Below are 18114 nucleotides of genomic sequence, written 5' to 3'. Positions count from 1 at the left end.
TTATTTTCATTATTTTATTATTTGTTTGACAAAACATCCACTTTTCCATTTTTGGACACACAAGTGCCTGTGAAAACACAAGTATACATGAATTAAAAAAAAACTATAGTACAAGAAGAATGATTTACTCGAGTAGTAGTGTCATTTCAAGGTCGACCTCTAACTAAGTTGAATCCTATGTCTAGATAAGGATAAAAGAGTTCCAGGTGGACGCAGGAGAAAGTGGAGAATCCTTGTGAGTGAAATATAAGGTCTTATCCACCATTTAAGTTAACTTTGATCAGGTATGATTGGAGTGACATTTCAATGGTTTCGAGTCCGTCTTTTTGCATAAGGAATGGACATAGATTTTAAGGCTTATGTGTTAAAAATACATATGTACGGTATTGCATATATTCATGTATGTAATGCATGCTTAGGTAAGCTTTCCTATCGGTAATGTCTATATAAGACTAAGGCCTTACGTCACCCGCCTAGTTCCCTTAGCTAATTAAATAAATCGAGAGAAAGACAGAATACGTGAATCCATGCAGGTCTCAACAAGTCTTAATTATCAGTCATATAACCTTTACTGAGTTACTAAGTTACCCATATGCTCACATGCAGACCAGTGATTTTGTAGCATTGTTAAACGAATTGTGTTTTATATATATATACACAATGATTCATTCAATATACATGTATTTGCCTATCTGTCTAAATACGTATTGCTTTTATTGTGTTTGTTTAGATTTTGCAATTATTTCTCTCTTAATTAACCTCTGCAACAATTTGTAAAGTAATCAGAGACAGCGATAAATGGTTATGTGACCGTCTGCTTGATCCAACAGAATCTTCTGAATTCGTAAACGCTTCTCATATCTCTGTACCCTTTTTTGCGAAGCAATAAGGGAGAAGGAACGTCACAATTTAATTAGATCAGAGGTACTAGTATCAATATATATGTAAGTATGTACCAGTAGATCAAATTTGTTTCATGTTGCTTTTTCTTCAAACATCGTTTTTAATTTCAAAAGAATTAGTTCTATGCATGAAGGCCTCTGGTTTACTGGAATTTGGCAAAAAATATCCTTTAACCGAAACAAGACATTAACTGATCAAGATACTGGTATCTAAAACACTGTTGCTCCCTTGAGCAGGTTTGATTCGAGATTCGTCACCAAAAACTGCAAACAGATTTAAATTAGATTTAAATTAAAAATTTAAATAGACATGTATAGCTTCTGGGAAAAAATCAATATAAGTGGATGAAATTTCTACTTTGAGTGTGCAATGAGGTAACTATTTAAAACCTATGGCTTGTGTTTGATTTAGGGTTATATTCTCAGTTTATGGGCTTCATGGTCTTTGAGCGTGATCTATACATTTTTGACAATAGCATAATCTTGGGGTTTGAATACTGTCTGAAGATTTGAAAGTTTTTTTTTGAAAAAGCTAACCTCATTTCCATATTTCTTTGTGATATTAGGAAGATGCTTTGAAAGACAATAAAGATTATGTTTTTGGAAAGCTTTAATAACAGTCTCACCTCAGACATGCTTTATGGGCTATTGGATTCTATTTTAAACGGAATAGGAGCAAAATGTCAAATCCCAAAGACTTTGGCACGATGTCTCAAAACAAAACAAAAAGAAATACTTGCGTTTGTCTCTAGCATTGAGCGACAGAACATGCAGCCAAATCAACAAGAGATTCCTAAGGCAGGACTCTATCATAAATATTTATTTTACTTTTATGTTGTATTTTTAGTTTGTAGATACACAAAATCTACGTAAACGTTAATTACACAACTCGTCTGGATCCAACTCGATTCCCATTATGAAACTACATTTATTTGTAAATTAATGCATGTTTTTATTGAAAAATATTTTACTCATAACGCTTGCACTGTTTGTAACGCTAATGACTACCATGTGTACTTAATTAAATCGATTACATTGCTGACAATGAAGAGAAGCAAATTACATTGTAAATGATGCTTTGTTAGCGTATCATAAACTAATAATTAATTCAAAGATTGTCTTCAGAAAAGTCTGTAGAAAAAGTCTGTTTTACATGTATCTATAGCTGTGGAACTTAGCACTACGGAAAATAGTGTTACACCACTCGGGACTATCCCGCAGTCTAGAGCTACAGTCCTACCAGGCCCCGGGGCCATAAAACTTAGACGAGCTTACTTTTGATCTAAATCTCACTTTTACAAAAGAAACATATAGTGGAAAAGTGAGACTGAGATCAAAAGTGAGCTCGTCTAAGTTTTATGGCCCCGGGGCCAGGACCCAAGATATCAAATATAAATTTAAGAAATTTGAATTTTTCTGAAGCGGTCACCTGAGGAGTCCTTTAGATCAGCGCATGCGCATTGTTCTCTGTCTTTGGGTGTTTTACTTTTGGTTTCTTTCCTCGGCTACATATACCTTTTACATTACATTATCTGTCAGTTTAAAAATTATTTTATGTGAAATTGATAGAATAATGATCAGAAGTTTTTTTTTATTATTTTGCCACGTCTTCAAAATCGACGTGATCCACGTCGGAGTCAACGTCTTCCGATGATATTATGATTTTAATTGACAAAAATAAACGCGTTTAAATCTTTTAAATTTTTTTTAGCAGCGTCAATAATTTAAACTGAAATTATAATTTGCAAAATGAAAAGAAATGCGCGATCCTCATATGTTCTTCGGGAGGGGAAAGGTATTTTTTCTATCTAACGTTACATGTATATTTATTACTTATTACAAATAAAATTGAATTTGATTCATAAACACCCTTTTTATTCTATATGTAAAATGGCTCGCAAAACACGTTTATATGACCAAACTACGATGGCTAATAGCATGAAAACTACCCGGTAAATATCGTTTTCATTGGCAAAAATGTTTGCTAAAAATTCAAAGAAAATCGTATTTTTAAATTTTTTTTTACAAGTTTATGAAATTGAAAAAGATAGCCCCCTTTTTCTATATAGTCCTATATAAAATGTCGGAGATGATTCGGACAACCAAAATTTAAATGCGGAAAACAGATAAACCACTGGTTAATTTACTTTACTCCATTAGTTGACTGGTAAAAAAATTAGGAAATCGTATGTTTGAAACATTCTACCCCGAGACTCCTTAGACACGATGGATAAAAACCCAAATATTTAGTAGTTGACATCTTTTGTTTTATGAATACACATTTTATTTTCATGTACATAGCCAACAACGACCCTTGGCCCTCTCCGAGCTTTCAATACTCTGTTCCCGCCATTGATTACTCCCTCACTGATGTTGCTGCTAGCAGACGATAACTGATGCACGATGAACATGGCCGACACATGAAGTAAAACGTACAGACGATGTTTAAAACACAAAAATGAGCCGGTGGTTGAAGAATATCTTTTCTGGATTCCTAACTTTCCTTCAACTCTATGTAACAGGTAATATTTTGTGTTAATTTTATGGAAAAAGATTATTATGACAAAGAAAAATACGACATCTATTATTCAGAAAAACGTATATGACTGTGTTGCTTCATCAATATTCTGCTTCATGAACATCTCACTATCTTATGTGTTCGTGTTCATTTGTACGTTTTATTTTCATGTAAAATCTTATACTTGTTAGGAATTAGTAGTCTGTACAGTGTATGTAGTTTTTGATTTCACATTTTACTTATATTTTTTTTTCTGACTGCCTTCTGTGTCTTCCTTTGGTTATCTGTCTGTACCCTAGCCATTTTCGAAAACTAATATGACCTCGTGCTTGAGTTTAACACAGTGTGTGCTATATTTAGATTGTACACAATAAGCAATTTCAAATAGAGTACCTCGCCGAAAAATAAAATCAATTGAAGCATGGATCATCTTTATTAATTGAATGTATAGTAGCAGTTACCAGAAATAAATGTTTAAGCAAGGCTTAGTTACCTAGTGCTGCAGTAGAGCTAATATTTGACAAGACTTTGATTAGACCGTCACGCTGTTCGATAATGATTTATCATTCACCGGATAATGCGTTTTCCTGGAATTCAGAAGAGCTTGTCTACCAGTGGTAAAACGCCAGTCAATTTCCATGACTGTCCTTTAAAGAACGTTCTTGACGCATTATTCAACATTCCAACTCACATGCTTTTTAATTCAAATTTATTCGAAGCGAATCGAATTCGCCACTATAGTATTTGAATTATCGATGTTGTATGAAAATTGCCTCTTGCCATGAAGGATCTTCTTATAGTTCAGAACCTATCGGCATTTATTTACTTTTTATATAGCTGGAAGACAAATTACAAAGGGCTTTCATTGTCGGTTAAGAATTTTATGCCATATAATAAAATATCCATTCAAAGGGTTTCCCCCGGTGGTATTTAGTTCCAGTATAAGCACATGAACAACAGGGCCTCACGTGATGAAACTTCGAAGTCATTATTAAACAAGAAACACTAATTATCTTTCCCATAAAATGGGCTGCGAAATCGAATCCCCAATTCCCCGCTGAATTTACATCTATGTGTCCTGATGTTGTAATGACTTAATTCTATTATCAAATCGTAACTGGTGTCTAAATCGATCGTCACAACCATATTATGAGTGAATGATTTTATGCATGCTTCGCAAATTGGTTTCTCTTCTCTTGTTTTGTATTTTGTTGAATGTCTTTCCATTGATCACATGACCGGAAGCAAGCTTCGTGATGTTCGCAAAGTAGAGGGAATTTTTTTTATCTGCAACTGAAACAAGTTACAATTTGATTTAAATAAATTATTGATAACACATTGGTGACGGCTGTATGAACACAGAATGATTGGTTGACATGTATAATTGATTATCACCGAAGGAGGTTCAGTCGGAGAATTAATAACAACTTCGTTAATATCTTAAAAATAATATGCCGATTTACTGTTGTTATATTTGTCGAATTGTGAAACTGTAACAACTACTTGCCATCATTCATACCTATGATTCTTTATTTCAAAATTTGTAAGAGTGTCGCAATCAAGAAATATTTCAAGAAAACCTCTCTATACAAGTGTTATCGTTGTCTACCATCGTCTTGTATTAAGCATGCCAAGCCTTCCGTGCAAATCTTCTAGAATCGTGTAAACATATTTCTGACGACAGAACTGGATGTAGGTTAGTGTTCTTTTTTAATGATTTAATAAAGTTTGTTCTATACTAAATCAATCCAACTCAATGTTATTAAACAATCAATAACTGGAGTTGAGGGGGACATTTTTTTTCAATTGATTGACGTGAAAACTTTTACGAAAGACTGGAAAATTTTCCGATTTAAGGGGGATGTGCGGCCATCTCGTAAACATTTCTTGAACTGGCTTGTTTCTGCCTGAAACTGGCCAAAAATGTTGCCAAAAGATATGAAAGCAACAAATGGTTGTAGAGAAGACACAAATGAACCCCCTCTATTTTTCAGATTTTTTAATCTTCAAAATAAATCTGTAGCTGCGCAGTTCGACAGCTGTTCTGAGTTATTAAAAAGGCATTGTCCTGTTCTTGTATGCATACTTTTCAAACAAAATGACATGTAGGACTTCGTGTTTATTGCTTTAATATCTTTTGGCAACATTTTTGGCCAGGCAGAAACAAGCCAGTTCAAGATATGTTTACATTCTTATCCTCAAATGTACAAGATGGCCGTACACACCCCCTTAATTATCTTTTAGTTATTTTATCAACTGCACATGAAAAAATGCACTGAACACAAAACGTATTACAAATACCATAGACTTATTTTATTTTATGGAATAAGAATAAAATGCAGTTCACAGTCCAGGTAAAAGGTATACGATATTGTGATACAAAATATTAATGGTTTTCTATGACATTTTTATTTACTTCCGGATCGTGTTGTCAAACTTGTACACCACGCACAATTCTGTTTTAACCAAACTTTTTGTTTATATTTCATCTGCAGTATCTGCCATCGATTGCTACCAATGCTCCTCCCTTAACTTCAGCGACCCGTTCTGTCACGACCCTTTCCACCCGGCCTACAATAACCTTACCACGAACTGTGGGGAGGGGCGGGACGGCAGGGTAGGGCTATTTCCGGCCCGGTTCTGCACCAAGATCACTGGCATTAACTGTAAGTGGGATCCCTGCATAAACGCGTATTATATATGGTGGCAATCGGATCATCGCTCGGCCTTTTCCGACTTGACAGAAAAGGCCGAGCGATGTTCCGATTGTTCCGATTGATAAAGAGGCTGAATGGTAAACAAATTACCCATCAGATCTACCTTAAAAGTTTGAATATGATATTTTGGGCTACAACAAATGATGAATTGCATTTAGTAAAGATTAAATGCAAATATCTTAATTTTCAGCTTTAAAATTTAAACATTTTTATATATCGTTATCTCCAGAAAGAGCTCTTTATCTCAAGGAGATTCATTTAGTCCAAAAATAACAACGACCATCCAGCCCCCTTAACAGAGATCACATAAATAGGTTACACTCAACAGGAACTGTATAGCGCCTTCACCTCTCAATTTAGATTGTACGCTTGTTCTATTGATTTCCGTTGTTTATGAATCAGATTCTGAGACATGGCTCTGATTTTTGTTGTCTACAATATCGTTGTATCTTATACCCTCAATGCACAGAGACATTTCGCCGAGAAATCTATCGACAACTACTGTACATCTAGAGTATTTGTCTTGCTTGTTCTAAACACTGTTTAGATTTAATTATCATCTCTGGATATTAAAACCCCAGGTGGTCTTACTTCAATAAGGTATTGCTTTATAAACATCTCTCGTAAATAACATCACAGAATTCATAATTCTTCCCACGAATACAGTGAGAGACAACGTCTTCAATAATTCATATTGATTCCCTTTTGTTCCATGCAAGACGTAAATAAATCTTTGTGCGATACATTAGAATCCGCATTGTGACTTCTTCTCTTTTTTTTTTTTTTTACCGATTTTGAGGACTGTCTCGTGTTTAGCATATTGCACACCATTTCTGCTGCAGATACAGTTTGAAAATGAATTTGCATTCTCATCCCTCAATATTCTTTTTGTCTATTTAAGGTTTGTGTTTGTAAGGAATAATCCGATCCTGGGTGGACAACAAAAATTATCCATCAGTTATGCCTTAAAATGTTAAATATTTTTAGCCATAAACTGTCATTTTGGAAGAAAGAAAATCAATTCCAATTATGGTGGCTTTGAAATTTGAATGTTTTCCTGTATCTGTGCATAGAGTTCTTCATCTTGAGGAGATTAATAAAGTCTAAAAGTGGTCACTATTGAACCCTCTTAAAATGTGCATTGCAAAGTTCATTGTATTGATGACTAAAAAATATATATTTTTCAACATTGGATAACATTCCGAAAGAAACGAAATCGATTTTCACTCATCATTAATTGCAAAATGTTTGAATTGTTTTGAACAAGCCGTTTACAGTCCCCTTCAAAATCGGTTAAAAGCATCCATCCGATTTGAAACAAATTTGCAAAAAATCAATGACAATTGATTGAATACTAATGTTTGTTTTAACAGCTGAGGACGGCACCGAGACAATCGTTCGGTCATGCGCCATCGAGTCCCTGGATACAATATGTGGGCCATTTAACCTGGGGAACGTTTTGTATAACGGATGTATTTCATCTTGTGAGACAGACGCTTGTAACTCCGGTCAGCGATCAGCACCGGAAGTGGTTTATATCGTCACTGCTGCACTTTTGTATTTGTTCAGTATTTGAGAGAGAGAGAGAGAGAGAGAGAGAGAGAGAGAGAGAGAGAGAGAGAGAGAGAGAGAGATTCGTTTCTGTCTTTGATTAATGTTCTTATATATTTATTATAATAGAGAAAAACCCACAAAAATACATCTTTCAACCATCTTATTTCAAGTAGAAGAATACTGTGATTTTCATCAAAAGCTCTAATAAACTTGCTTTATTTTCATTTATGTCGTGTTGATAATAATAAATTTTCACACATTTTACGCAGATTATTTAAATCGGTACCGGGATTTAAAAGAAAAGAATATTTTCATACTGTATTTTTAATTATATAATTTACAGACATAAACAAAGTTTGCTTTGTAAATTAATTAAATAATGAAATTACATGATGTTGAATTTCTACAATCAGTAATTTAAAAGATAGTTCACGTATTTATTCTTTTTGCTACATAGCTAAATTCTGAAATCTTTCCTCTTCATCTTCATAAATCTGCTCCTCGATCCTTTTGCACAAACACACTGACAAAATCATACCAATTAGCTGCAAAATGATACAAAGTTCATTGCAATGAAAAGTAGTTAAATCAGATTTATGGAAGTCAGGTAAATTGCATTACTCAGATGATTTCCAGATTGGAACGGAAACATTGTTAGAGGAAATCGGAATCTGGCTACATGCCAAAAATCTGTCGTGACGGCGATAAAATTGGTAAATGTAAGTACTGCACCTCACAACAGTGTTAATTATCATTCCGCGGTGTTAGTTAGTTGACACGGAACGGCCCCGAAAGGTGATGTATTTCTAATTAGAGCTTTTCCATGAACTGATAACTCAGGAATTTTTTACGTGATAAAACTAAACTATATAAATGTATTTCTTGCTTTTCAAAGGATTTCTAATTGTTCACAGGAAATATGCAAATTCCCAGAGCACCTACCATTAGAGATGTTGAAAGGGTAATCATGACCATACCAATCCAAATCTTATTGTTCACTATGTTAAGTAATGTTGTCCAGCAGCCCTGGATTAAAACAATAAAGATCGATTGAAGTACTCAAGCATTTCACTTAAATAAATATTGTGGTGTTTTAAACATCTCAGGAATATAATATTTATGCGTGCATTTATAACTTTTGTCATGAACAAATACCGGTATCCATTTAAATTATCGTTGACTTACATGTACATCAAACCTAGTTTATCAAAATATTTTTTTAAAATGTGAAGATATAGGAATATTTCAGATGAAATCATATATTTGCCGTGTTTATGCAGTCATACACGAAACTCAGTATATGCGACTTATAGGATAGACCTACCTTGGTAAAGAGTTGATCGTTTCTCATGGAAGGTACATGTAGTACCGGGGGGCCACCGGCGGGAGCCTGACGCCGGTCTCTGTCACGTAGACCGACGCAATTGGTCAGGTTGTACAAATCCCCTGGGTACCTACAGCAGCTGTTTGGAACATAACGGGGGTCCCCTGTCAGAAAACATGAAATGAATCAATTCTGACTAAAACGCAATTTGATTGGTCGAAAGTATGATGAATTGGTATGAAAATGTCAATGTTTGAGAAATTATACATTTAGCAAATTTAATCACTGTATATTGAGTAAGTAATAAAATGATTTACAAAGTAATGAAAATCACAAAAAGACATATTGACTAAAATACATTGGATATATAAAATTACTTACCCCTTTGACTTTTGAACCAATCAGTGGACGTCTTGTAAAAGGACCAGGAATTGGTAGAGTTTTCGTCTCCCTCTACACCACAGCACCGGAGCTGAAAACAGTCAAAAGTATACAAAAATATGATGTCGCTACAAAAATAACATTCAATTTTTCAGCTTTTTTGCTTTTGTTTCTGTTGGCTATGCATTTTTCGCAAAAGTGTCGTCTAAAAGGTACATTCTTTTTAAACCTTGTTTTGAAAGATGTAGTTTTCAAGATAATCATTGTTTTTTTCCTGTTTCATCATCATATAAAAGATAATAATAATTTCATTATAATATACAAGAGGGACAATCACAGTTATTTTACTGCATGAGGCTGTGAGATTTCCTTGTTCTTCAATATTTCTTCTTAGTATTCGTAGAGGTTTGATAGAGAAGAACTTTCGTAGAGGTTTGATAGAGAAGAACTTTAAGTTTGAATTAACACTTTACTGATGGGTATCTATATATTACAAGTAAATTAATAACCTTCGATGGTAAAGCCTTTTATCACTATGGAGCAATTTGCCTTTTACTAATGTAGAGAAGTTTGCCTGCTGTAACTACTGTAAATTAATTTGCCTGTTAATACTGTGGAATATTCTCTAATTTACTAGACTAAGTATAATTGTTGAGTAATTTGCTTGCTTATACTGTGGAATACTTTGTTAATTACTAATATTACTGTAGAGAGTAATTTGCCAAATATTACCATTGAGTAATTTGCCTGGTTTTACTGTTGAGCATTTTGCCTGATATAACTGTTAAGTAATTTGCCTGTAGAGTAGTTTGCCTACAGTTACTACTGTAAATCAATTTGCTTGTGATCACTGTTGAATACTCTATTAGTTACTAGTATTACTGAAGAGTAATTGGTCTGCTATTACTGTTAAGTAATTTGCCTTCTATTACTGTGGTATACATTGTTAGTTACTAGTATAACTGTGAAGTAATTTGCCTGTTATTACTGTTAAGTAATTTGCCTGCTATTATTGTAGAGTAGTTAGCCTACTGTTACTACTGTAAATCAATTTGCCTGTTATTACTGTGGAATATTAGTATAACTGTAGAGAGTTGCCTGCTATTACTGTGGTATACATTGTTAGTTACTAGTATAACTGTTAAGTAATTTGTCTGTTATTACTGTTAAGTAATTTGCCTGTTATTTACTGTGAAGTAATTTGTCTGTTATAACTGTTAAGTAATTTGCCTCTTATTTACTGTGAAGTAATTTGCCTGTTATTATTGTTAAGTCATTTGCCTCTTATTTACTGTGAAGTAATTTGCCTGTTATTATTGTTAAGTAATTTGCCTGTTATTTACTGTGAAGTAATTTGTCTGTTATAACTGTTAAGTCATTTGCCTGTTATTACTGTGGAGTAATTTGCCTGTTATTTACTGTGGAGTAATTTGCCTGTTATTACTGTGAAGTAATTTGCCTGTTATTTACTGTGGATTGCAGTGTGTCCCAGGTCCGAGTAACGTAGTCATCCACTCCATACGAGCTGTTAAGGGATGCCTCCATTTGTGATACTATAGCTGACTCTATCTGAATCAAACAGAAAATTCAAGTTCAATCTGGTTACGCTAATTTAGATGACTTTGATGGAGAGGAGATTTTACTTCCGGCTTTAAGCCGGGACGTAGGGATCTGGTCATTACGCCTGACCTTCATTCATACAGATTGAACATGTTGACCGTTTTAAAGAATAAGACCTTAAACGAAAGCTCCGTGTCGCAATAGCCTCAGGCACGAAAAACAGAGATCGTAGGCTTTGAGCAAAACTTAGAATTTCTGCAAGTTTTTTCATAATAACATTAAAGTGCCATTGTAATTACACATTTTGTTACACAATTAGAATAAAATAAATCAAATAATATTCAAATCAAATTAAATAACAAATATTAATGTAACAAGAAGGTGATCGGAGAATCAAATGTGTAATCCATAAATGAAAACATGGACTATAAGTTATTACACGTGCACTAGTACTTACTGTTTGTTTATATTGGTAACCCAAAACTCCGCTTACGATGACACCAATGAACATAGCCAGTAAAAGAAGGAAATGCTACAAAACAATTATTCTTTTTATTGGTCATTCAAGACCCCCCCCCCCCCCCTCCAATCGAACAAAATATTAAAAGTACAAAAGAAGTTGCAAAATAATTTTTCATAACCAAGTTGAATCTTACCATTGTCAACATTCCTCTGAACTTTTTAACAGCCCCACAACAACCCAGAAAGGACACAAGGATACAAATGATGGCCGCCATGATGAGTAACCATGGAAACGATAAATGCACATAATCTAGAATGATCGTCAAGATTCCCAGAATTGGTAGTCCGTTGTTATTTTTTATATAGCTGCCGTATGCAAGAAGACCAATACCACCCAACTGAAACAATAAAAGTGAATACATATGTACATGCAACAACATAACATCTTTAGCGATTGCTTGCAGTTTATTGAAATAATAAATATTAGTTATGAATTTTGCTTTAAATTAAAGCAATATGAGCTGTATTTTTTCGAATTGTATTTTACTGCAAAAACCTGCTAGTATGCTAAGTCTTCATGTATCTTAAAGTTTTATGATAAATAAGATTTGATAAAATCATTTATTTTTGTCAGAAGAAATAGTTCTCTTCTAAGGAATAAATAGCAGTTTTTGTACAGGACGACAATAATTCAATTTTGCTTCAATTAAGGCCTCTTAACAGCTTTTTCCACAAAGATAAGTCTAACAGAAATTTAAAAAAAAACCATATTTTTTATCATTTTAGTAGAAAATAACATTTTCGTAAAAAAAAAAAAAATCAGCATGAAAATTGCAGCTCATATTGCTTTAAATGTTGGATGGAAAGAAAATCTTTGTACGATTTCCATTTTTGCAAATTATTCTAATATGGTAAGAATATCAGGTCAGTTAATCACCTCTTTTCTGACATTGAGCCAGTCAGTAAATTATGTTATATTCTCTGCTTTCTGAACGTGACAATGCTGGCAATATGTAACCATAAGCAGGGGAATTTAGCAATGATATCAATTTTCACTAAAACATTAACACAGTTCGTTGTAAAAGTTTTCATAAATAGTTAATCAACATATCTTTTTATGGCAAAAGCAAGCTCGCAGTTTACTGACATAACAATAAATAAATCAAATACTATTAATAGAGAATCCAAGGGTATCTAAAATTTTTTAATAAAATGTGTCCTATTTGAAATTGAATTTATTATGTACGTACAAACATGAAGAAGTTGAGGGCAAACATAATGTACTTGACGATCTTTCCGCAGCGAGTCAGACCCATACTGAAGATAAAGACATGAAATCATGATGTGGAATATCGAAGGCAGTTAATTTTCAAAGTTTAATACTTTAATTTTTTTATATTATGAGTCTACTGTTATATACATTCAATCGTGTGAATACAATGCGATTAATTACATAGCAGATTGGCTGACAAATAGTTTAGCCGGAATATGATTAATTGAACAAATTTTTATCTACTGTTATATATATTCAACTAATATAAATACAATACGGTTAATTACACAACAAATTGGTTGAAAAAATAATTTAGCCAGAATATGATTATTAAACATTTCTAAGAAAAACAACAACCCCAGTCAATATTGGTAGATTCCTCACCTGTTTCGATATCGGCATCTCTACACACACACCGGAACCCCAAAACAACCACTGATTGAAATAATATATAAGACAAAATTTAAACTAAGTTGTGAAGCTAATTCTCTATTACGCTCAAACTCCCGGGTCGTTTCCATGGAAACTCTCGTCTGCAGCATCTTCTCAATCAATGTTTATCTGTTTTCTTGTGTTTTCAGTACATTTAGCCTGGCTTAGCCGCTGGAGAAAGGCGAGTGCGCTCTGAACACGTAACACACACATCAAAGAGGCAAGATAATTTGATATATAATATAATTTAATGAAACAACACCTTGCTCAAGGGAACTCTCCAAGTTCTTCCTCTGGCATCCAAGATTCCTTCGAGTACTATTATTAAACCGAGGCTAAATATACATGTATTGTAATTAATTTAGGTTATATACAGAGTCGTGCATGATTTATTGTACCATTTAATTATATCTTAAAAAACTTAAATGTTATGTGTTATCTATTATTGTTTTACATGTCAATGAATAAACAATCTTTTTTGTTTGGTTGTTTTGTTATTGAGGTCTGTTTAAGAAAAATACTTTTTTCTTTATTTTTCATATAATGACGTAAATCAGTTAAGTTTCGAAGCTGGTATGGAACACTTCGAGATCCTAGTATATTAATATGGATGAAAGTACGCCATATTCATAAAAAATGATTATTTTCACCATTTTATAACGTGTTCAAACTGCACAACATTTACACATAAAATGCAATAAGAAAGGTTTCGTACTCTGGACTTGCATTTTTATGTAGCTGCATTACACTGTTGCTCTACACAGACAGGCTTCACATTTATATTGTTAATGAGACAAAATGTACAAATAAACAGTAAATTTTATTTTAAAAAGAAATCACGTCACAATTTGGAGGTGTCCCATTTCTTTTCAATATAAAAATTCCCATTTTTTTATATTTCACCAAGCCCAAAATGGGGGAATAAAGAATTGAATTAATCTAATCAGAAATAAAAAGGAAAAGAAGTGGCATTTGGCAACAAAGTTGTTCTTGTATTATAGCAACGAAAAGAAGAAAACTCGCATCAAGAAACCCCCTCCCTGGCATTTGGTGCCTGATTTTAACACGATGTGCATGCTTTGTATTCTATTCGACATCCTTAAACAGCTGTTGTTTACTTGACCAAAGTTCTTGCTGTTTTGGGTTTTTCCCTGATCAGTGAGCAGCCATACTCGTCAGCTTCACGCACAAAGGTAACCTACAGCATACATTTACCTAAAATTTGTAAACTAAGTACTGCATTGAGTTTAAAAAAATTAATGTTTTCAAATTTTTGTTAGACATTTGTTGAACTAGATATTTTTAAAATATTGGTAACTTTGTAAAACCTTTTAGCGCATAAAAATGCTAGAAAGGCAAAAATTTTCGGCAAGTTTTGCTTTATAATATATTTATACCTTTTCTCCTAGTAGAATTGGCATATTAGGATACTTGAGACCCACTCGATTCTGCGACAAACAAACGGAGCAAAATTTGAGACATTTTTGTTTCGGAGCCAACTACATCTATCAAACATAATTTTAAGTCCTTCGTTGACACTTGATGTGCTATCAAATCTGAAAAAAAGTTCTTGTTAATAAGCAAGATAATTGGTGAGGTGTGTGGATAAATGACCCAATACAAGGAAAAATATGCACTAAACACCATGACGTAAATTTTATACTAAAAAGGTAACAATTAAAGGACCTTATTATACTTTCATGTTAAATACTGAAATCTGATTGGTTTAGACACAGTTGATAATCCGTTCTATTACCCTCAGCGTTAGCAACAAGACAACATATATTAGTGCGTTTGATTTGATTTGATTATATTTTTTTTTTGCAAATATACATTTACATAAATGGATTAGTGCGTTGTTCCATATTTTGTTAGAATTTACCGATTGTGTCCGAGATGAATACAAAAAAGAATAATATTCTTTCGATGATATTCTAACACATGATAATTTATCACAGTAGTCAAAAAATTCAACAGTCTTGCATTCATGTGCGAGTTATCCAGATTGCTTACATGTATGTGTCTGATTGCGTAGGAATTAACAAGAGGACACGATTCCAGTTTTGTAAAAAGGTTATTTCTTTATTTCAACATGTTTCTAATACAACACACTTTGGATTAAAAACACAATAAATTATATAAACCTTGTTTTCTTATATCACAAAACCTTGTACAAAACCTTTATATATAATATAAGTTTTCTTCAAATCGCATTCAACTCATACAAACAGAATCACAAGCAGTTTTTTTTGGGGGGGAAGGGGGTAATCTTTATTCATAAAATCCTCTGTTCGAACGAAGTAAGACAGAAGCCACTCTAAATATAGTAACAGGATTCTCCTGCATGGGGATACCTACACAACTATAACAAAAACCACATCGTATTCCGAGACTGATGTCTAAATATATTTTGTGTTCAAGGCCAAGTATGTGTATTAACTAATTAACAGCTATACTCCCTGCAAAGAGAATCGAGATTTTTGTTAATTCTCCATCTAAATTATATCTGTGCGCCATGGCAGAGTTCAATAGCAAGATATTTCTAGCTCAGTGAGATATGTATCTCATAATAACGGTGTATAGAACTGAGTGGAACGGTTGGATAGATTATTTCAATAGTAATAATGTAAGACATTTGCAGCATCCAGTCAATTATAGCAGACCTTGCGCGCCAGCCTCGTCTTCAATATTAAATAGTGCAACAAGTTAGCAACATGCTTCCTCTACTCACAAAATCAAAATGGCTGGAAGAGGGTATTAAATATATGTGTGTATGTACAAGACGAACAAAAACTCAACAAGAATGGTGAATATCCTTAACATTCCAAATCAACAAATATATATAGCCATTCTGCTACATACATTACATCTTAGTTAAAAGTCAGTGCATCTGAAACAAGTATTATGTGAAGTTAAAAATCAACAGGTTTCAATTCAATCTTCAAATCTTAGATAATTGAAATATCTCATATTCTTAATAAATCTTTGCTGATTTGTGGCTTGAAAGTGCTAATATTTGAAAACTGTGCAAAGTATTTTTCTGCATATTTGGTTACAACAGTGAAACGGTGCTAGAGAGAGGGAGAGAGGAAGATAAAAAAATTGTGAACATTTGCTGACGCAACCAGTCTGATCGTACGTAAAGATTTTCCACAGTGCACCTCATTCAATGATGATCTATAATATCAGTTGATGAATTACAATAGGAATAATGTATACATCATCTCGTATCTTGACAACATGAACAGCATTTCTTGGTGTATGCAATATGCATGAAACAACAAAGTTACGTTAAATAGTTTGTGTCCAAAAATAAAAATGACGCAATGTCACATTTTACAATTAATGAAGACAATAGAATAATAACTAGACAATTCACTGCAAAATACATGTCGCATGCATACTTGTATAATAGGTGATATCTCCCGTAACACTTTAATACATTCCACCTCTAAGGAATAATAGTAATTTTTCAACACCAATCAGTTTACTCTAGGTTAGTGATGAGCCATGCCTTAATATCGACATGCCAGGTTACTATGCTACAAGAGTCTCGTGGATACATATATTAGTATAATGGCGCGCAAATTGTGATGTCCTTCAGTCAGTGCGCATCAGGGTTGACGAAAAAAGGTTGAGCTACGTAAAGCAGAAAATTTTAAATTGTTCCAATAATGACGTCACTTCCTCATCCGGTTGTTCGCTGGAACATCTTTCCTGAAAGCTCCGGACTTTTAAGAAGTCTACAAGAAAGGGGAGATAATGCAAACATTACCGAAACTAGTGAAGTTTATGATGACGTCTCGTTTTACAAGTCTTTACTTAATTTATTAGCTTATATTTATTTCTTTACTAGTTGCATATTTTTTCTTCTATAATGACTATAATAAATATTAACACAAATCATAGCTGCCGTGTTAGCTAATACTAGAAAGAGCTAGACAGTCCCCCCTCAGTGGATATTTTAAGCCCTTAATTTTTAAAAATCCCAATAACTTTTTTAATGTACTTTTTTAAATATACCGGCTATTCCTACAGTCATACAAGTTTACTTTTAAAGTGTCCAGGTTAATCAGGTTTATATCAAAGGATGCACACATTTATCCAATCGACATGCAATTTTAAATGTAAAACTACATTGTAGTGAGATGGCCTCTACTGGCGGTTAAGATATGTAAATATTTTTTTTTTTGGATTCTGGTAAACCTTTCCTGTCTTTCAATCAAGCAATTCCGGGTGATCTACCTAATCATTTATTCTGGAAGCCAAACATTCATGCATGACAATCAGCATCCGTTTTATCGATGACCTGCCATTACAAGGGATGGGGCAAACACTTTGATAAACCTTTACGTCTAAAACCAAACATATTAAACGGGCAGTTAACCATTAGCGAGTAAAGGAACACGAAGTAAAAAATAAAACCAAGGGATAAATAACGAGTCCATGGAATATTCCGAGTGTAATTAAAATAAAACCTATATTCAAAACTATTTTCATTGATCTTATTCGTCTGCGTATGGAATACTGTCTTGTCTTCCAAACCAGGGGCCGCGACTGTTGCCTTCATCTATTTCCGGCGAGCTCGCCAGATTGGGTTTTTTGGCGACGGCCGACCTTTGCTGGGCTGATTGTAAAGATTGAAGACTAATTACTGAGGGCCGACTCCTTTTATCGTAGCTGTCTAACTGGGAAGTGTCAAAGTCCATTTGGAAAGCGTTGACAACACGGATCTGTAATGGAGAATAGATTGTGCATAGATGAAAGAGTTCCAACCGAACACACGAAAATTCCAGAATTTGGAAATTCATTCATGTACGGTAATTGATTAACATTTTTTATCTAAAAGAAAATTATAAATACCGGTCAATGGATATATTAAATCAATTCTGAAAAATGGTGTCAATATCAATTTCATAAATACCTAGTTCTGTAAATAAAAATGGAACAAAATATGGTATATTTATAAGTCAATGTTTTGGTTAGGTAAA

At 33.5% G+C, this 18114-nt stretch overlaps 3 protein-coding genes across 17 annotated transcripts in view; 1 reads left to right on the top strand and 2 right to left on the bottom strand.

Annotated features, from left to right (window-relative positions):
- Positions 1–3260: 3260 nt before the first annotated feature.
- LOC128161551 (U-scoloptoxin(05)-Cw1a-like) lies at positions 3261–7915 on the top strand. The gene is made up of 3 exons (XM_052824861.1): positions 3261–3424; positions 5916–6086; positions 7511–7915. The coding sequence occupies exons 1-3, from the start codon at positions 3361–3363 to the stop codon at positions 7711–7713; spliced, it is 438 nt and encodes a 145-aa protein (XP_052680821.1). The 5' UTR covers positions 3261–3360; the 3' UTR covers positions 7714–7915.
- Positions 7709–13445, bottom strand: LOC128161550 (CD151 antigen-like). Its single transcript, XM_052824860.1, has 9 exons — positions 13076–13445; positions 12669–12735; positions 11613–11816; positions 11414–11488; positions 10867–10965; positions 9397–9487; positions 9016–9179; positions 8634–8717; positions 7709–8236 (listed from the first exon to the last, which is right to left on the bottom strand). The coding sequence occupies exons 2-9, from the start codon at positions 12732–12734 to the stop codon at positions 8141–8143; spliced, it is 879 nt and encodes a 292-aa protein (XP_052680820.1). The 5' UTR covers position 12735; positions 13076–13445; the 3' UTR covers positions 7709–8140.
- A 1733-nt stretch (positions 13446–15178) lies between these two features.
- LOC128159647 (plasma membrane calcium-transporting ATPase 2-like) overlaps positions 15179–18114 on the bottom strand; it is a 67164-nt gene continuing 64228 nt past the window's right edge. For 13 of the 15 annotated variants that reach the window (XM_052822801.1, XM_052822812.1, XM_052822815.1 and 10 more), the window contains one exon: positions 15179–17856. In XM_052822801.1, coding sequence (XP_052678761.1) covers positions 17629–17856 — 228 coding nt within the window. In that variant the 3' untranslated portion in view covers positions 15179–17628. The remainder of the gene's footprint in view (positions 17857–18114) is intronic. The other 2 variants (XM_052822803.1, XM_052822817.1) reach the window with 2 other exon arrangements.

Source organism: Crassostrea angulata, chromosome 8, assembly GCF_025612915.1.
Source record: "Crassostrea angulata isolate pt1a10 chromosome 8, ASM2561291v2, whole genome shotgun sequence".
Lineage (NCBI taxonomy): Eukaryota > Metazoa > Mollusca > Bivalvia > Ostreida > Ostreidae > Magallana > Magallana angulata.
Note: the sequence above shows the minus strand (reverse complement) of the source record. Positions and strands in the feature narration are given on the sequence as shown.

Excerpts from the sequence above, each read along its gene's own strand:
- LOC128161551 (XM_052824861.1), top strand. The coding sequence starts at position 3,361 with ATGAGCCGGTGGTTGAAGAATATCTTTTCTGGATTCCTAACTTTCCTT. Across the intron at positions 3,425-5,915 it reads CCTTCAACTCTATGTAACAG|TATCTGCCATCGATTGCTAC; the intron begins GTAATATTTTGT and ends TTTCATCTGCAG. Across the intron at positions 6,087-7,510 it reads CAAGATCACTGGCATTAACT|CTGAGGACGGCACCGAGACA; the intron begins GTAAGTGGGATC and ends TTGTTTTAACAG.
- LOC128161550 (XM_052824860.1), bottom strand. The coding sequence starts at position 12,734 with ATGGGTCTGACTCGCTGCGGAAAGATCGTCAAGTACATTATGTTTGCC. Across the intron at positions 11,817-12,668 it reads CCCTCAACTTCTTCATGTTT|TTGGGTGGTATTGGTCTTCT; the intron begins GTACGTACATAA and ends TTATTGTTTCAG. Across the intron at positions 8,718-9,015 it reads ACGATCAACTCTTTACCAAG|GGCTGCTGGACAACATTACT; the intron begins GTAGGTCTATCC and ends GTTTTAATCCAG.